Below are 19,628 nucleotides of genomic sequence, written 5' to 3'. Positions count from 1 at the left end.
ACTGTTTGAAGAAAGTGTCTTCGAAAAACTGGCAGTAGGTTTGGGAGTTGATTTTGAGTTCATCTTCAATGCAAAAGGTCCAACTAGCTCATCTTTAAAAATACCAGCTCATACCAGTACCCCACCTCCACGTTGGAGTGGAGCTCTGTGCCCATTACTGATCCACAGGTCCATCCATCTGGTCCATCAAGAGTCACTCTCATCTCATCGGTCCATAAAACCTTTGAAAAAAATCTGTCTTCAGATATTTCTTGGCCCAGTTTTGACGTTTCAACTTATGTTTCTTGTTCAGTGGTGGTTGGGTTTCAGCCCTCCTTACCTTGGCCATGTCTTTGAGCACTGAACACCTTGTACTTCTGGGCACTCCAGGTAGGTTGCAGCTCTGGAATATGAAAGTACTGGAGGATAATGGGTTCCTGGTAGCTTCACGTTTGATTCTTCTCAAATCTTTGGCAGCTAATTTGCGTCTTTTGTTCTCAACACGTTTCTTGCGACCCTGTTGACTATTTGCAACAAAATGTTTGATGGTTCTGTGATCACACACCAATATCTTAGCAATTCCAAAAGTGCTGCATCCCTCTGAAAGACTTTTTACAATTTTTGACTTTTCAGAGTCAGTTAAATCTCTTTTTTGGCCCATTTTGCCTGAGGAAAACTAGCTGCCTAATAATTCTGCACACCTTGATATAGGGTGTTGATCTCCTTAGGCCACACCCTCCCTCATTACACAAATACACATCACCTGACGTGCTTAAATCCAATAAGCATTCAAGTTAATACAGCTTGGAGTTGGAATATACGCATTAAAAATGATGATATGGTCAAAATACTCACTTGCCTAATAATTGTGCACACAGTGTAAATTTAATTAATTTGCTCTTGAAGACTCCGACCCCTTGTTTTCTTTTCCTTAATTAGCAGCCAAACAATAATGAGGCACAAAATGAGCCAAAACAACTGGTGTCCATCATACAATATCTGAAAATAAAGAAAGGATGAAGGTCTCAGGAATGTTGATCTGATGCTCAGGTCCCCAGTGCTCTTAGACAAGAGAAAATCCACAATTTCGGACATGTCTGCTAATGCACCACGAGAGCAGCAACAAGCTGCAGAATTAAAGAACGAGTTTAATTAACGACAAGAACTGACACCTCATTAAGCAGCTGGTTGGAGTTTGAGGCCCTGACTTTGTTGGTCTTCTGTTGGCTCCCTCACTTCACATTTCATTTCTGTTTGGGTGCCATTTAAGGAAAGAAATGAAGCAAATCAGAGGAACGATGAAGACATTCAAGGGAACAAATCTTAAAAAAAGCAATTCAATTATAATGAATTCACAAGAAGTTAATTAACAGAACAGGGCACTCAATTACAAAGGGTTAGAATGAAAACCTGCAGCCACGGTGGTCCTCCAAGACCAAACTTTGTGACCCAACTCCTGACTCTTCCCCACCACCACCTATAAAATTCCCAACCTCTGTCCTTCTGCCTCAGTCCCATTTTTGGACAGAGTCTCCTGTGACTACTTGCTTGCATTACATTTTACGGGTTGGATTCCCTCAGACTTTTTCCCGTCCTCGTGTTCTTGTATTTACAGCACTATAAGCTCAGCTGCTGCTGTCCGCGTTCGTCTTGATGCAGCTACGGGAAGGCTGTCACTTTCAGATGTCACCCTTGAACAACAGAAGCCTAATAAAACAAGAAGGGTTTGGCTGGCAGATCATATTTTATAACACCATCTTGTTGTGAAGCACTCTCGACTCGGCGTTATCCGAGATGACTAATAATCCCAGTGAAATTCCCTTAATTGGCTGTGTTAATACTTACACTGTTAATTTATGCAACAAACCATCTGATAAAGGAAAAAAAGGGAATAAGCAGACACAGGACAAGAGTAATTATGTTTATAACAAATGATGTACAAGCTCTCAATTATCACTCGCGCCTTCCCTGCACATTTACAGGACTCGCATCGCCCGACTCTTCTCTTTCCTGACGTGCTGACGGCAGTTTTGAATTCCCTCGTTCTGTCAGGGAGCATCCTAAACTCTTGATTCAACTTCGGCCACAAGACCGTCTCCTTCCTTAATTGGACGGTAAGTCAATAATTAGCCGCACTTTTACGATAATTTTGTTTGGGTTGACTGTGGCGCACGTGTGGAGCCACGGAGTGTCTGCGGGTCAAAGTCTCGCCCTTGATCAGTCAGTTTCTCTTTGAATCAAACATGGCCGCTACACTCTCCATTTGCCACCACAAAAGAACAGCGAGCGGTTTCCTATTCTTTTTTCACAAAAGAAATGCACACCAAGTAACAAATCGACAGCAACTTCACGTTTCCCTGAATAGTCAGACCGGAAATTCGCGTAAACGCAATGAAGGAGAGAAGTGAAACATCACAACTTGGAGCCCTGAATACTCTGAGAGAATGGGAACGGAGCATAAGACACAAGATGGTGTCAGTCATACCTATTCAAGATGGCGGCAAAAACGGTAAAGGTAATAAAAGGCCATGTCACGTTAGGCAACATTTGGAGAGATTTTCAGTTGTAGCCTTCAGTTACACAGCCATGGCGAGTCAAAGGCAGTCTGTGATGTGCTCACGTGATGGCCGGTCACACACTGTGACATACCCAGTGATTTACTCCAAACTGGTCCACAGCTTGCTTTGACAAGATCAAACAGGTTTACATTTTTGCTCTGCACCCTAATGTCAATGAGCTTTAGATTCGTCAAAAAATTCGATCTCCAGTTTTCAATGGACCTTGATGTTTTAGGGTCCACAAAATCCATATCTCGATGATGCTTCCACTTGCAAGGCTTCATTTACTTGAATGGCTGCAGAACACCTGGTGGTTGTGACCTATTAGTTGTTACCTGATAAAGCCCCGCTTGTAATATTCTGAAATATCCTTTATTTCAGTTTTTTGCTAACCTAAACTTTAAATTTAAACCTCTGGCAGGTTACCTTTTCGCCATTTTAGGTCATTCATTGCATTACAGTGGATAACACTTGAAGAAAAACTGAGGTGTTCTAAAACTTCTGACTGGTCGTGTATAGTCACACGCGTAAGCATGGGAGACAACTCAAGGGTAATGGCGACCTTAATTACCCGCCGAACCGGAGACTGGCACTGTGTTCTAATGCCTTCACGCTTCCCTCCCTCTGCAGAACGAAAGATTGACGGCCGTTCCACCACGGACGTCGCTTCCTCGACCCACGTCTTCCTGCCTGGACTGGAAGTTCGGCCATTTTGAGTCAGTTCAATTCTGAGCTCCCACACACTATGAAAGTGTCAACGAATGTGTCACAGACCCCCCCAGAAAAGGAAATATCTACAAGTATTATGTTTATACCGGATTCTTTTTCTCCACTTGTACTGTTTTTTAAATGAGCATCCAGGTCAGGTCAGGTTGGGGAGCATGCACTGGTATACAGCGCTTCGCCACACCCACCACACGACAAAACCGCTATGGATCCTGGCTTGGTAAGGCAGACATGCAAGTCCAGTCCCACCCTCCAGAATGACCCTCTATCTGCCATACCAAGGTGTTACGTGGGGGTCCCCTTGGCCTGGTCCAGCCGCTCGGGTCCTCAGCAATGAGCTGGATCACCCTCGGGTAAAGGCGCAACATGGGTGTAGTGTCGTAACCGACGCTCCCTCACAATGCAGGTCATGTGCCTCATTCGGGACTCTGTGAGCAACACAAAGTCAAACCAGCAGGACCCGAGGATTCTCTGAAGTGACACAGGATTCCAGTCTTCATCTCAGGTCACTGGATAGTGGCCATTTCTCATAAGACAGGAAGCACCAGGACTCTAAAGACTTGGACCTTCGTCCTTTTGCAGAGATACCAGGAGCGTCTCACACCCCATTCCACCAACCTCATGAACCCACCCCCCCCCATATGCTCTCCCAATCCGTCTACTGACTTCATAGGAAGAGTCACCAGAGACATGAATGTCACTGCCGAAATAGCATACATATCCATTATTGAAGACCCCTGGCCTACATGTCATTTTGAAATGCCGATCTCGGAACACAGATAGTCGTCGTCTTACAACCACGTATGGCTCCAACAAAATGGACATAGGTCAATCTGGACATAACACTGACCGGTGTATGTATTCAAATCTGACCATATGTATAGCCTTCTATAAGACGACCCTTACTTTATATCATTTGTTTTATATCTTTTTGCTTTGCACCCTATCCTCTATAGGAGAGCAGCGAAAGCTTTAGATTCGTCAAAAATTCCAATCTCCGGTTTTCAACAGATCTCAGTGTTTTAGGGTCACCTGATACTGAAAACATTGATATCTCGTTGATGGGTCCGAGTCTGTGTGTCACAGTTTCTTGAGAACGGTCTCGAGCTAAGACAACTGGACATAAAAATACCAAACTCGAAACTGAAGGCTGTTATGAGATGACAATGTGCTGTTTCGTTTTTGAGCCAAAACGTGTGGAGAAAGAGGCCCTCTAGAGGAACCCTCAGATACTGTAATTCTGTAATGAATTATTATTATTAAGCTTTAGATTCATCAAAAAATTCCAATCTCCGGTTTTCGACAGATCAACGTTTTATGGTCACCGGATACTGAAAACATCGATATCTTGATGATGGGTGTGTGTCTGTGTGTCACAGTTTGAGGACGGTCGAGAGCCAAAACGGCTCGACGGAAAAACACCAAACTCGAAACTGAAGCTTGTTCTGAGATGACGATGTGCGGATTAGTTTTTAAACCAAACTGTGTGAGAGAAAGAGGCACTCGACAGGAACCCTCAAATACTGTAATTTCTGCAATTAATTATTTCTTCTCATAAATTGCTATCGTAATGACCTATTTTATGATCGGAAAGAACAGCATCAGAGCAGTAAATAATTACTGAAATGTTAGGGAATAGTTCGAGTAACTTGATTCCTACTGACGTTCACATCCGGATATTTTTCCTTTACTCGTATTGTGTGCACGAGGTCCGACAACCAATAAGAGCTCATCTAGAAGTAAAATGCATGGGAATAAGGGACACAGAAATTTTAGGCCACACAAACAAAAGAGATGCTCGTCTGTCTGATGTCTCGTGTTTGACGGACCATGAAGGAATGGAAAAAAAAGAAACCTGTCGTAGTTGTTAACCCTTCGTCGAGCACCGATTCCATTACGCAGCACGCCATTGGCGGTAACAAAAAGACAAGAGCCTGACTGTGCTGAAACATAAATTAGACACGTCCACGGATTTTCAGTCATTTAAACTGACAGGGTCCGAAGACAAGACTAACAGCTGGCAAGTCTGACAAGCAAAATCTACATAATGCGATGTCGGCGTATGTCCAAAACACAAAAAACTAACAGCAGATTCATGATATGAAGTACTAAAGACCCCCTAATAAGGGTGCAAGATTATGACAAATTTACCAGGGAAAGATAGAAAAATTACAAATAAAAAGTCCATGACAAACACTTGAGAATCTGGGAGCTACGTAATGGCAAAGCTATTGTCTCCCCATGTCAAGCAGACCCGGTAGATGTGATTTGGGCCTTCTTGTATTGGACAAGGCTGACTAAGAAGTGGCCAAGGAGAAGATTCTTCTTCTGTCCGTATCATTCTCACTCCATTAACTGGCCTAGGAATGCATGGAAATTCTCCAGATGGAGCGGCCGACTGTTTTGAGAGGGAAAAGGAATTGCAGCCAATCGAGGGGCACTTATCATCCATTGATCTCACCAGAAAGAGCGATGCTGAAAACGAGAGGCGGCGAGACTTGAGTAGCTCTGACAGGGCTTCTGAATTAAGCATGCAAAGCACAGCTCTGACTGAGCTCTCAATTCATCTAAAACAAGATTATTACCTAAAAATGAAAAAAAGATGAACTTCTGGATTTTGTAATGCAAAATAGAGCAAAAAAAAAAAACACAAAATGTGATCTAAGTTTGAGTTTATAGCACACTGTGTCAAAATTAAAACCTATTCATTACAATCAACTGTTGGGAATATTTGTTAACAGTTTCAAAAATGTGCTCTCAGTATCGGAGGAAATGGCTTCTGCTCAGCCCAAACCGATGGGAATTGTGTTGATTAACTCAGTTAATAGAGCCGTCTCGCTCTCTCTAGCTCTCCGGTAGTCAACAGGCACTTCATTAATTTACTAAAGAACATTTTAGTCATAATGAGGTAGGAAGGGAGATGACGGTAACCACTTGGAAAAAATATAAGAAGGCTTCAAAAAGTACACAAGATGAGTGCAAACGAGACGAACACGGCGAGAAGACGACAAGCGGCAAACTCTGCTGGTTCAGAATTACCAAAGCTGAAGAGCAAAGTGGATGGAGAGAAGAGAGTGGACAACTAGAACATTCAATACATCACCAGAGTGACAGACTGACAGACATGCAGCTGAAAAACCCACATTAATGGAGGATGACAGATAAGGGGGAGAAGTGAGAATTAAAAAAAAAAAAAAAACTACTGATGAAATTGACTTCAATCCTAATTACAAACCTGAAACGTTGTGCATATAAAATGTCTTCTGAAATGAGTGGACTTTCCTGTCACTGCCAGGCAGTTAGTGTGCTTTGAAAGACTTGAAGAAGCCATGACAAGGCCCTGTCTATAGCCAGACAGAAGGACGGATGTGAAAAGGCACTATACAATAAATAGATATTAACCTGAGCTGGACTGTGGTGTGATTTCAGAACAAAGCACTTGAAGTAGTGATCAGGATTTGCACGAGAGAGAGAGAGAGAGAGAATCAACCTGGGCTGGATTGTGGTGCGATTTCACAACAGACCATTTGGCATAGTCAGCAGAATTTGTACTCTGGACAGGTGGAATTTAGTGTAGAAAGATGGATGTGAAAGGCACCATATGAGAGAGAGAGAGAGATATCTCAACCTGGGCTGGAATGTGGTGTGATTTTGCAACAAAGCACTTGGCGTTGTCAGCAGGATTTCTGTAAATAAATAGATATGAAAGGCACTAATAGATAGATACTGCAGATAGATAGATAAGTCAGTCAGATTCAAGTCCCAAATACAAAATTTAAAAATCTTGTGTATTTTGCCTTATGAAATTTTCCCTTTATAGCACTGCCAAACTATTATTGTGAACATTTCAACAATTTCAGTCCTACAAGTCCTCTTTTTCTAGATTCTTCAAACGAACATCAACTGGAGATGCGACTGTCCCCTACACTTCATAATTTTAAGATGTCAAAGAGAATTTATAAAAAAAAAAGTCAGAAGAGCCTCATCAGGACCACCAGACTCTTGTGTTCCTAAGAACTGCTTCAGTTATTTATTTATTTATTTTTTTACTGTGTCTGGTGCCAAACTGGTACAAGAATCCCCCCAACGTATGACACTGTGTTCGACTCGTCTTGATGTTTAGTTACCCAAATAAAACCCTCTTATTTTTTTTTTAAACCATTTTCGGACCGCACTTTGTTTAGGAAATGTCCCCCTTGTGATAAAGAGTCAGCCAATAGGTCTTCAGCAAGAACGAACAGAAAGACTTAAAGTTGTGTGGGCCACATCAACCGACCCCAGGGGCTGACCCCCTAACGGGACACTTTCACAAAACTTGGAAAGAGCAGGAATCGGCAATACAGACGTGTGGAGTGTCGCTTGATTCTTTTTCAAGGCTGCTGATGACCACTATGATCATATCTTTAGTACTAGGGGGCTTTCCCCCTCCTCGCTGCGCTTGCCAACCCCCCCGCCTGCATTACGTGTCATCCACTTTGTGTCTCTGCCGCTTGCATATGAGGATTTCACTTTCACCAAACGACAAATCTTTTAATTCTCTAGGATAGGCCTCTTCATTGGGAAGAAACACGACTTTTCACAGATGGCAACACGAATCAGACGATCTACAAGTCTCTGACTTCAAATTTAAAGCTGAACAATATCTACATACTTGTGTCATATCACCCATGTCCATATATTCGATCTCTTTTCCCTTTTCGTCAATATTGCATTGAATTTTAATTCTGTGTTTGGAATTCCATCGTGACAAAACAACGTATAACTGCCCGTGAGTGAATACCATTTCTTGCTCTCTACATGAACTGCGTCAGACAATAGCATTCACACAAATGAGAAATGGTTGAACTGTGGGCGTGGTTGTAATGGTTTTAGATGTGGGCGGGACTTTTCCAAACCTCTTTGCATAAAGTCTCGTATCGCAGGGCTAGAAATTTTCTCTCGCGGGATTTCACTTTCACCAAACAACAAATCTTTCAATTCTCGTGGATAGGCGTCTTCATTGGGGAGAAACACGACTTTTCCCTGATGGCAACACGAATTAAAAGATCTACAAGTCTCCAACTTAAAGTTGAAATCTGAACAATATATTTGATCTCTTTTCGCTGTTTCGTTATTACACAGAGTAATAATTTCCATTTGTTTGTGCTACTGTGATCTTTATCATTTTTTGGAGACTTTCGAATTTTCGTACTTCCGTTATCTCTAACCTGCTCTGCATGTGTACCGCACCAACGTTTTTGAATTCTTTACGACATTTTATTTGTCATCTACTCTTTGTCTTTTATTTCCGGCCCCGGCTGTGGTTGTATCTCTTGGCACAAAGACTCGTCTCGCGGGAGGTGAAAGTGTCTCTCTGAAAAAGTCTAGTCTCGTCTCAGGATTTTTTTTATCATAATAGAGAGATTTGATTCTTTAATGGTGGTCCATTTCCTTTAAGAGGCACTCCCCCAAAAGGTTAAAAAAGTCAAATTTCAAACTATTTCAGATTATTTAAGGGTCAGGGATTATGAATTTGATGTTATCTGTGATCATTTACTGGCCCTCTGTGGACCTTTGCCAGAGGGTGACAAATGACAGATTTCTATGACAACCGCAAATACTTCCTATATTTTAATATTTCGAATGACTGACAGAACTATTTCTGCTTATTACGTTCTCATGAACTCCCCGAATTAGGGCAGCATATGCCAATTCAAACTTTTCCTTATATAAATTTTATTTTTCTTTCTTGAGCTTACCTGCAAAGTCAAATTACAACAATAAAGAATTCACGAAGACTGAACTCCGGTACGATGTGCAAACTAGGCGAACGCCCAGTCCAATTACACCGAGCCTTTGTGCAGGATGACTGGGCTCTCCTGAACGTGACGATAATCGCATTATCTGCATTTCATCGCTTAACCGTTTCCGTAAACTGCAATCTTATTACTCAGTCAGAACAGCAAACTTGTCGTGTGGGAAAGCTAACCAGGTCCGGTCAGCGCCGAAAAGTCAGATTAAGCCTGCAAAGCTAACAAGAGGATTAGACAAGGCCATTACTATAAGCCTCCACTGAATTACGAGTCGATGGTACCCTTTATGAATGATGCCTTCCTTATTATTGCTTCATTCGAAAAGCTAACAGCGTGCAACCGAAGAGGGGTAAGATTTATAATGATTAGAAATTTCCTGTCTTGAATATAAAATAAATAAATAAACTTTAATCACCGATTCTGAAAGCATTCCACATCAGTGTCATCCTTCGGGCGCTGATTTTCCAAACAGACAAAACACATCCGAGCTGGAGCTAATAAGGCACATGCAAATCTACACGTGGGGCGCGCATGAAATAAAGCGACTACTCTGAGCAACTAATCAAAGATCAGAATCTGAATAATTTAGAATATTAATATTGCAATGATTTCTCCTTTTCAGTGCCTGCACGCATAGATGCTAGGTTATTTCTATTATTTAAATGTGCCGATCGACTTTTATTTATTTTTTTTTCTGTTTACGGGAACAAGCACTTTCCTCACTTTACAACACTGCATTCTGTTTTATTTGAAATTAGCTCTCTGGTGACAAAGCCCCTCTGCAATTAATTACCGAAAAGAGCTGCTTTCCCCATGCTGTACTATTAGAAAGACTATTGGATTAGCAAATACAATTAATAAAACAACTATGAAATAACCTCCATGCGTTAAGTTCTTTAGTGCCAAAGCTTAGTGTCGTCTTTTTCAACTTGCTGCAGATAGCTAATTTAAAAACAAAAATGGAACCTAGGGATACACACGAAATGGAGAAATGCTGCCTACTGTTAAGCTGTCGCACATGAGCAGTTTTGAGTCTTGAACTGCATGATGGGCCATTTCTGAGTATGTATTGTCACACATGTGCGAATAGAAGGACGTTATATGCACCAAGCAAGGTAATTCCATGCCAGGCCAGGGGGTGGCGAGGTGCACTAAACCTTCTCCTGTTATCTATCTCAGCCAAGGGAAAACCGGTTTGATTCAGAGCGGATGACGTCACTTCCAGTTCCGGCGTCCAGAAGAATATTATTTCTGGAACACAATCGGACATCAGACGAACATCACTTCCAGTCTGATCCCTTAACGCTAGAATTACCAGAGTCTACGAAAAAACTTGTAGATCCGGCCCACCTTAAAAACGTTTGCACCTCTCTGCCAGTGTCTTTTGTCATCTAAAAGTGCCGATAAAGACAACCTGCAAGCAGCCGGCTATTCCAATCTCCCACAGACTTAAAACATGCACAAACTTCTCCCAGGTTATGCCTTGATTGATTATCTGGGAGTGAAGTTGAGTTTTAGAGTGGAAATAATAGATCGTTATTTGGAACACACGCATTTCGTGCATGTTCCGTTTCTACAGTAATCTGTGTAAACACATTGTTAAAACAGAAATTTTCATATTTTAGTAATAAATGTCGGTGGGGGGATGGAATAGCAGTCTGCTTGTAGCTTGTCTTTATCAGCGCATTTAGATGACAAAAGATGCTGGTGGAGAGGTGCGAGCAGATTGAAAGTGGGCCGGATCTATGAGTTTTTTCGTAGGCTCTGGTAATTCTAGTGTTAAAGCCGCCATCTTTACGCTATCGTGGGCTGCATCAGGAGTGGGCAGGAGGAGGAGAATAGGAACCTAATCAAGGACTTTGTTAAATGGTGCGACTCAAACTACTTGCAACTGAACACCAGCAAAACCAAGGAGCTGGTGATGGATTTTAGGAGGACCAGGCCCCTCATGGACCCCGTGATCATCAGAGGGTGCAGACCTATAAATACCTGGGAGTGCAGCTGGATGATAAATTAGACTGGACTGCCTATACTGATGCTCTGTGTAAGAGAGGACAGAGCCGACTATACTTCCTTAGAAGGCTGGCGTCCAACATCTGCAATAAGATGCTGCAGATGTTCTATCAGACGGTTGTGGCGAGCGCCCTCTTCTACGCGGTGGTGTACTGGGGAGGCAGCATAAAGAAGACGGACACCTCACGCCTGAACAAACTGGTGAGGAAGGCAGGCTCTATTGTAGGCACAGAGCTGGACAGTTTGACATCCTTGGCAGAGCGACGGGCGCTGAGCAGACTCCTGTCAATCATGGAGAATCCACTGCATCTACTGAACAGGATCATCTCCAGACAGAGGAGCAGCTTCAGCGACAGACTTCTGTCACCATCCTGCTCCACTGACAGACTGAGGAGACCCCACACTATGCGACTCTTCAGTTCCACCCGGGGGGGTAAACGTTAACATTATACAAAGTTATTGTCTGTTATACCTGCATTGTTATCACTCTTTAATTTAATATTGTTTATTATCAGTATGCTGCTGCTGGAGTATGGGAATTTCTCCTTGAGATTAATAAAGTATCTATCACTCACAGCGACTTTCATTATCTATCTATCTTAGCAAACCGTCAGCAGTTCAGTTTTGGACTCCATACTGAGAACATCTCTATGCTTTTTAAAAGCCTTTTGCGGCCAGGAATAATATACGGGTGGCTGCCCCAAACCTTTTTAAGTGTGTCGAGTCTATTCATTTTCACAGAATGTATATTGGAAAGAGGAGACAAAATAACGTCACAGTGTTGGGCACCCCCTAGGTTCCATTTTTGTTTTTATCATCATGCTTTCTATACTTCTGACTTTGTATTTTTAGAATTTTGCACGTTTTACAGTAGAAAGATGAGATGTAATAAAAAAATGTCATGTTCCTCAAACCAAAAAATGCAACACTTTTTACAAGCTTTTTCATCAAAAAAATGTTACACTAAGGAGGCTGGATGACAAAAGGCGATCAAAATGAAGGGAAAAAGAAGTCGACGAACAGCAGGAATTGGTTACTGAATAAGAAAGTGGCAGGAAGGAAATCCTGCAGCCACTGCGGCCCTCCACGGTCAGAGCCGGACATCCCTGATCTAAATCATCACACATCTGAGCGGCACAGCCAGCTTAAATCATAAGCAAGATGACGGCTTGTTTGGAAAGCAATGCAGAAGAGCTAATTGGCTTCAACATAAAATGTCCCAGCGCTAGCAGAATTGGAAGACAAGACCTCCCAGGGATTTTTTTTTTCCCCTATAAAGCATCATCACTGTCAGAAATTCTAAACCAGGCACCACCACCACAACAACAAAAAAAAAGTGTCATCAGCTTCTTCAGGTAAGGGAGTGCATGTGGAGAGAGAAAGAACGAGCAGGAAAGGCCTGGTCTCACTAATCCTGGGGGAAATCGAGCCCCTTCAGAACACGCAGTCTGGGACAAGCTCGCTAGAGACGAGCAGTCGGGAAACTCAAAAGCTCCTTTCACTGCGCGGTTAAGACAGACAAAGATGGCTAAATAATGCATAGCGAGGAGTTCTCAAGACAAAAGGGCTTCATTAATTAAAGGCCTCCTTTTGCTCTGCGAGGATGCAAGCGAGCTGTGTTATAAATTAAACATCTCAGGACGACACAGCCGTTTCCCACTTCCCAGTAGTAAAGGGACCAAAGGGAGGGGGCTACAATAATAACCTACTACCACCACTATATGATGGACTGGCACCCCCACTGTTGTGGGTTCGACAGTTCCAAAGCATGTAAGCCCCGCCTCCTCCACTCTACTTAGAGAACGGATTCCCAGAAGCCGGCATTCAGACCAAAGAGTACAGAATGCCGCTACGATAAAAGGATGCACGACATCTTCAGTAATATGTTGATGAACTTTTACATTTTTCTTATTAAATGGAGTACCGACGTGCCCCAAACATTTCAGTTTCCCCTTATTATACCGATTCCTAGGTTTTGTAATAAATTCTGGAACTTGGGGTCTTGTCGTCATAGGGCTGGCTTCCCATCCAGTTAAGGGACTATGCTCCATCCCTGCAGGGACATCCCTCCCCTCCCTTTCTCACTATCTAATCTGGTCTACTAAACTAAAAATTAATATCAGTCATACAATGCCTTTCAAATCTATTTTTCTATCTAATCCTGCCAACTACACGATCTATCCCTGCCTACTATAACATCTATCTAATCCTGACAACTATACTAAAAATTAATATCAATCTAATCCTGCCTACTATACTAAAAATTTAAATCAATCTAATCCTGCCTACTATACTAAAAAATAATATCTAATCCTGCCTACTAACTAAAAATGAATATCTATCATACAATGCCTTTCAAATCTATTTTTCTATCTAATCCTGCAACTACACTATCTAGCTATTTAATCCTGCCCACTATACTAAAAATTTAAATCTAATCCCGCCTACTATACTAAAATTTATCTATCTAATCCCGCCTACTATACCAAATATTATCTAATCCCGCCTACTAGACCAAATACTATCTAATCCCGCCTACTATACCAAATACTATCTATCTAATCCCACCTACTATAACATCTATCTAATCCTGCCTACTATACTAAAAATTAATATCTATCTGCAATGATGGTGGCCCCTCAGGAAACTGTCCCATCTTCCATCCTGTTCTCCTTCTACACAACACACTTCCAGCACAACACCACCTATAGAAAGTTTCAGGTGACTCATCCATCAAAGTCTGCATTAATAATGGAGATGAGTCCGAGTACAAGAAGGCTGTGGTGTATTTCATCAACCTGCAATTCAACATCAGCAAGTGGTGCCGAGCTACTCATGAACAACAAACTGGACTGGTCTGACAATGCAGTGGGGTGCTGGAGAAGGGGGGCCTGGGCTGAGTGCACTTCCAAAAGAGACTCCAATCTCTTGATGTGCGCAGCGAGCCGCTGGAAATGTTCTACCAGCCCACTGTAGACAGTATGGTGTTCTATGAGGTGGTCTCCTGGGAAAGCAACCTGAGCTCAACAGAAGCACAAAGCCTGAAAAAAAAATGATCAGGAAAGTCTTGTGCCATCAGCGGGCCAACCCTGGACATACTAGAAACTGCTGTGGAAAAGATGGCGGCAAAACTGGATGCCATCATGAAAAATCCCCTTTATTCCCTCCAGGAGGCGCTCTCTTGGAGCTTTTTTAGACACAGCAGGCTCATTCCACCATGGTGTGCTAAGAAGCCCACCGCTACCTGACAATTCAATGCTTCCACCGAATGTACTCGTGAAGTTTATTCTTATGTATCTATTTACTAATAGATTGGTTTGCTGTATTGTGTGTCCTGTAAGTCTTTATCTTTGATTTTTATGTTTCTGCTGCTGTATGCAACTGAATTTCCCCTCGGGATTAAAAAAGATTATCTAATCGAATATGAAAGTTTTTACTACATTTAGTCAGTCAAAGACCTTGGAGAGGTCACTGTTTGAAAAAAAAAATTGCACTCATCTGTATCATGGCTAACCCAACTTGTGGAAGTTCCTCCTCATCCTCCTGCGAGACACACACATCCACCACAGCTATGAAAAAGCCGAGCACATACCTCTTCACTGTCGCTCCCCAGAAAGTCATCCTCCAGCCTGGCACCTCTGTGGTCCCCATCTCCCATTCCTCCGAGGTTGAGCACCGATGCCAGGCGGTCTATTGTCACGCTCTGAGATCTTCCATGTGGGGCAGAGTGGGGCCTTGAGGAGTAGGTGAACACCGCTTCCAGCTGGGGTTCCTTATCTTCGTCACTCTGATCTTCCTCGTCACTGATATCCTGCTGGAAGGTCATTGGGTCGTGCTGGTCAGCGTCAAAGGCAACGGAGGGGAAGTGCCACTCTTCTACGAAAGAGGAACATCAGTAAGAAGAAGATAAGAGGCCATTCAGCTCTACAAAGCTCACCAGTCCTGCTCATTTAATTCATCCAAAATAACATCAAGATGAGTACTGAAGGCCCCTAAAGTCCTACTGCCCACCACACTATCTGGAAACTTATTCCACATGTCTCTGGTTCTCTGTGTAAAGAAAAACTTCCTAATGTTTATGCGAAATTCACCCTTAACAAGTGTGTCCAACTGTGTCCCCATGTTTTTGATAAACTCATTTTAAAGTCACCGTCTCGATCCACTGGACTAATTCCCTTCATAATTTTAAACACTTCACTCAGGTCCCCTCTTCATCTCCTGTAAAGGCTCAGCTCTTTTATTCTTTCCTCAGAACTCATCCCCTGTAGCCCTGAATCAGCCGAGTCGCTCTTCTCTGGACCGTCTCTTGTGCTGTTATGTCTTTATGAAGACCAAAACTGCACCCAGGACTCCAGATGAGGCCTCACCAGTGTGTTATAAAGCCTGAGCAGAACCTCCTGGGACTTGTACTCCACACGTCAAGGCGCTATATAACCTGTTAGCCTTCTTAATGGCTTCTTAACACCGTCTGGCAGTTGATCGTTTCGAGTCCACTACGACTCCTAAATCCTTCTCATAAGGCGTACTTTAGATTTTGTGTATTCAAACCTCACATTTCTCCTTCCCACGTGTCACACTTTACATTTACCAACATCAAATTTCATCTTCCACAAATCTGTAATAGGGCTGTGTGCTGCCCAGGTAAGGACAGAAAATTTGTCCATCTTGTTAATTTTACTTTTCTATAGATTTTAGAAATGTAGCATTACTAAAACATTTTCCACATATTAAAAAAAAATAATAAAATACACAAAGTAAAAATATACATATATATTATATATATCTCACTGTGTCAGACACGTATATGCGCATGGAAGGCAGATAGAAGAACCAAATAAAGGTAATTCCACGCTAGGCAAGTGGGTGGCGGGGTGCAGTAAACCGCTCTCTTTTATCGTTGCAGAAAACACACTGGAAACTCTGCCCGATTCTAACATCACCACTCCCGGTAGCCAAATCCCCTAGATGACGTCACTTCTGGTTCCCAAATTCCTCCGAGGACATCACTTCCGGCCCCCAAACCCCCACCGAGGACGTCACTTCCAGTTCACAAATCCAACCACAAACCGACCCCCACCCCCGAGGACGTCACTTACGGTCCCCAATCACCCCCCACGATAATGTCACTTCCAGTTCTGGCCCCCCAAAGACGTCACTTCCAGTCACCAAACCGTCCAAAGAACATCAATTCCAGTTCCCAAATCTCTCCGAGAACATCATTTCCAATCCCCAATTCTCCCCCACTCCCAAAGCCCCATGATGAGGATGTCACTTCTGGTTCTGGGCCCCCGACAATGTCACTTCCAGTTCCAGCCACAAGAACATCACTTCCAGTACCCCAAATCCCCCAATCAATTCCAGTAATCCCAAAACCAAGTATGTCACTTCTAGTCCACAATCAAATCACCCCCTCACATCCACAACGAGGATGTCACTTCTGGTTCCGCCCCATGATGTCACTTCCTCCAACCTGCTTTAAAAGCAATACAACCCCTGCACTCGTATTCAGTTCTGTTTTGGACTCAACCTGTGCACTTCTGTGTTGCCAGATCTTATTTCTTGCAGCAGTACTCAAATATACGGGTGGCCGCCCCAAAGCCCTTTTGATGCCAAGGAATATTTATTTTACAACTCTAAAACAAGAAGCAGACACAGAAAAAGCTTCAGGACATGTCCGTGACTCTGCATAATGCACAACCTTTTTTACAAAGATAACGGTGCCGGTCTTTACAGACAGGAATGGGATATGGAACCGATTCAAGATGGCTGGTCATAAGGGTTTCAGACAGAAAGGGGCGGGTCCATAAGGGCGGAGAACGGAAGTGACGTCAGAGGTGGAGCGGCCGTCAGTCTTGCATTCTACAAGAGGGAGGAAATGAGAAGGCATAAGAACAGAGCGCCACCCCCTGGCTCGGAGGGTAATTACCATCACCAGTGCCCGTAAGCGGCCTCCCATTGGCCTGCACGCGACACTCTGTCTTAGAGAATGAATGTTGGCTCAACAGGACTTTTTTTTTTTTGACTCTCATTCCCCAGAGGCTGCTTTGTGCCAGTCTGGTAGATCCTATCAACTCTGAGATTAAAAATCTGGATTTTTGTAAAAAAAAAAAAAAAATTCTTTGAGGACAGGAGTCTTGGGGTCTGAATTGCAGCTCTGGAGAACATTGACAAATAGCATCAAGACGTGACGCACAATTGAGAAAAGCCTTCATGCACTGCTGGACACAACAAGAAAGAAAATAAGCCATGCCAGTCAAAGCCGAGGGCATGAAATAGCTGCTTGAAACAGAGCTTTTATTTACAGTAACCATTTTTCTACTTTCACTATTTGGTTTCCGAGTTTCTCATGTGCTGTCCTAAAAAAAAAAAATAAAATAATAATAATAATAATTAAATGCCCCAAAATACCGTAAATCTGTTCTGCCTAATACACACTGCTGGCCATTAATATTGCAAATAGTGTCCAGTTGGTCCAAAGCTGGCAGGATGGACATGTCACAGTCCAGTGTGAAAATGATTTTAAGTGTGGCACGTATGCAAAGCATGCCTGTGACAATCGATGTGATAGGACAATCTTTACCCCATTTTTCGTGGCATCATACGGCTGGCTTCTTATTTAGTTAGGGGACTATGCACATTTGTGCCATGCCATCTATCTATTTACCGCATACACTTGCATTTAAGTTCTCCTGCAGATGAGTCAGGCCTCAATTTTACTGTATAATTTCTGGTATTTTATAACATCATATAATGTCAGAAAACTCCCACTATTGGTCCAAGAGATTACGATATGCCCACCTGAGAGAGTCACCACGGAGCACATGGCCTTTTATTTATATGTATTGTGCCTACGTGACCACAAGGAAATACCTGAACTCTTCCGAAGCGACGTTTGCAGTGTTCTGTGTACATCACACCCTCATACACCTTCATCGTAAGAGCATCCCTTATCTACGATGGAGCGTTCGATCAGAAGAAAATATGAAGCTGGTTTTAAATTAAAAGTCGAAGTGGCAAAAAAAAAAAAAACTGGTAACTGAGCTGCTGCAACAAAATTCAATGCGTCTCAGAAACTGGTGTGAGATTAGAGGAGGCAAGATGTAAAACAAAAAAAATAAATAATAATAATAAAGTGTCGCATTTTTGAACGGGCGTACAAGTCAGGGTCTGATTTTATGATCGATTTTTCAGGTTTCAAGACTCGGCTTATACACAAGTATATACGGTAAAAATCTATTGTCACACACGTGGGCATGGGAGGCACCTAAAGGGCTTAAATGAAGGCAGTTCAGAGGCATGCCGGGATGTGGCAGAGTGCACGGACTCTCTTTCTCACTTCCCTGTAGACCATTCCTGGGAGACTCTACCTGGCTCTCTTGACATCACTTCCGGGACTGAACCAATGGAAACAGAACTTACCAGCTCCGGCCCCCTTGATGTCACGTCCGGGCCTGATCCAATGAGCGATGAACACATGCCCGATCCTTATGACCTCACTTCCTGTCTTCCCCCTTTTCCCTCAGTCTTGTTTTGGACTCGTTTGTATGCACTTCAGTGCTGTATATTCTAACAAAAAGAACGACTTTGCAGCTGGGATACCAGATTATACGGGTGGCTGCCCCAAATCTTTATCTTGAGTATGTCTCGTTATTGTGACACTATCTAATCCTGCCAACTACACTAAACTATATCCATCTATCATTATATAGTGCCTTTCCTATCTGTCTAATCCTGCCAACTACACTAAACTATACCACTATTATATAGTGCCCTTCCTATCTATCTAATCCTGCCAACTATGCTAAACTATCTATAATATAGTGCCTTTCTATCTATCTGAATACAAATCAGGTTACAAAAAAACAAACAAAAGTGTTTTCATATAGCATACATGTGCATACTAATGTTATGGACTGGGATTCTCATAGCACGTAAGTCCTAAACACTTCCAGAAAGGACAACCAGAGGGGGATATCGCAGTCAAACCCTGGTGTGTAATAAAGGCAAATGTGGGACGGGTAGAAAATACGACTGTCACTCACATGTGCCAGGCAGCTCCCCAATCAGCTCAGCCAAAAAGGTAAGTAGTTCCACTCTTGAGCAAGAGGCGGCACTGCCACTAGTGGTCTCCACTTTTTTTCACAGCCCAGAAAACACGCTCTGTGAGGACAACCAAGGCTGGCACAAAGGTCGGAAGGAAGTCCTTGCCCCTTCTGGACCAGGAGACATGAGAAGTGGAACCTCGGGAAGGTGGTGGTGTTACGAGTGATTATTTGATTTTGTGTAAATTTAATTTGGTAGCATCTCATTTTTTGGAGCCACAGTTGGTTTACTGTTGGGGCTTTTTCTGTTACTGTTTTTGCCTTTTGTTTTTTTTTTTAGTTCAGAGTACATTGGATGGGGGGCAGGGTACCCCAAACTTTCCCAACGTTTTGCCTTTTTCCTGGCCTCCAGTTGTGGGGTTTATTTCACAAAAGCTTTGTTACAACGTAAAGTTCTGAAGAACACAAGAGGCATACAATGCTTGTAAAAGGTATTTCCAAAAGCAATCAAGTCCCAA

The 19,628-nt window shown here is 42.8% G+C and overlaps 1 protein-coding gene across 6 annotated transcripts in view; it reads right to left on the bottom strand.

The window, feature by feature from the left end:
* cfap20dc (CFAP20 domain containing) overlaps positions 1-19,628 on the bottom strand; it is a 235,012-nt gene that overhangs the window by 106,743 nt on the left and 108,641 nt on the right. For all 6 annotated transcript variants that reach the window (XM_039772543.1, XM_039772544.1, XM_039772540.1 and 3 more), the window contains exon 12: positions 14,661-14,944. In XM_039772543.1, coding sequence (XP_039628477.1) covers positions 14,661-14,944 — 284 coding nt within the window. The remainder of the gene's footprint in view (positions 1-14,660; positions 14,945-19,628) is intronic.

This window comes from Polypterus senegalus, chromosome 12 (assembly GCF_016835505.1).
Source record: "Polypterus senegalus isolate Bchr_013 chromosome 12, ASM1683550v1, whole genome shotgun sequence".
In the NCBI taxonomy this organism is placed as follows: domain Eukaryota; kingdom Metazoa; phylum Chordata; class Cladistia; order Polypteriformes; family Polypteridae; genus Polypterus; species Polypterus senegalus.
Note: the sequence above shows the minus strand (reverse complement) of the source record. Positions and strands in the feature narration are given on the sequence as shown.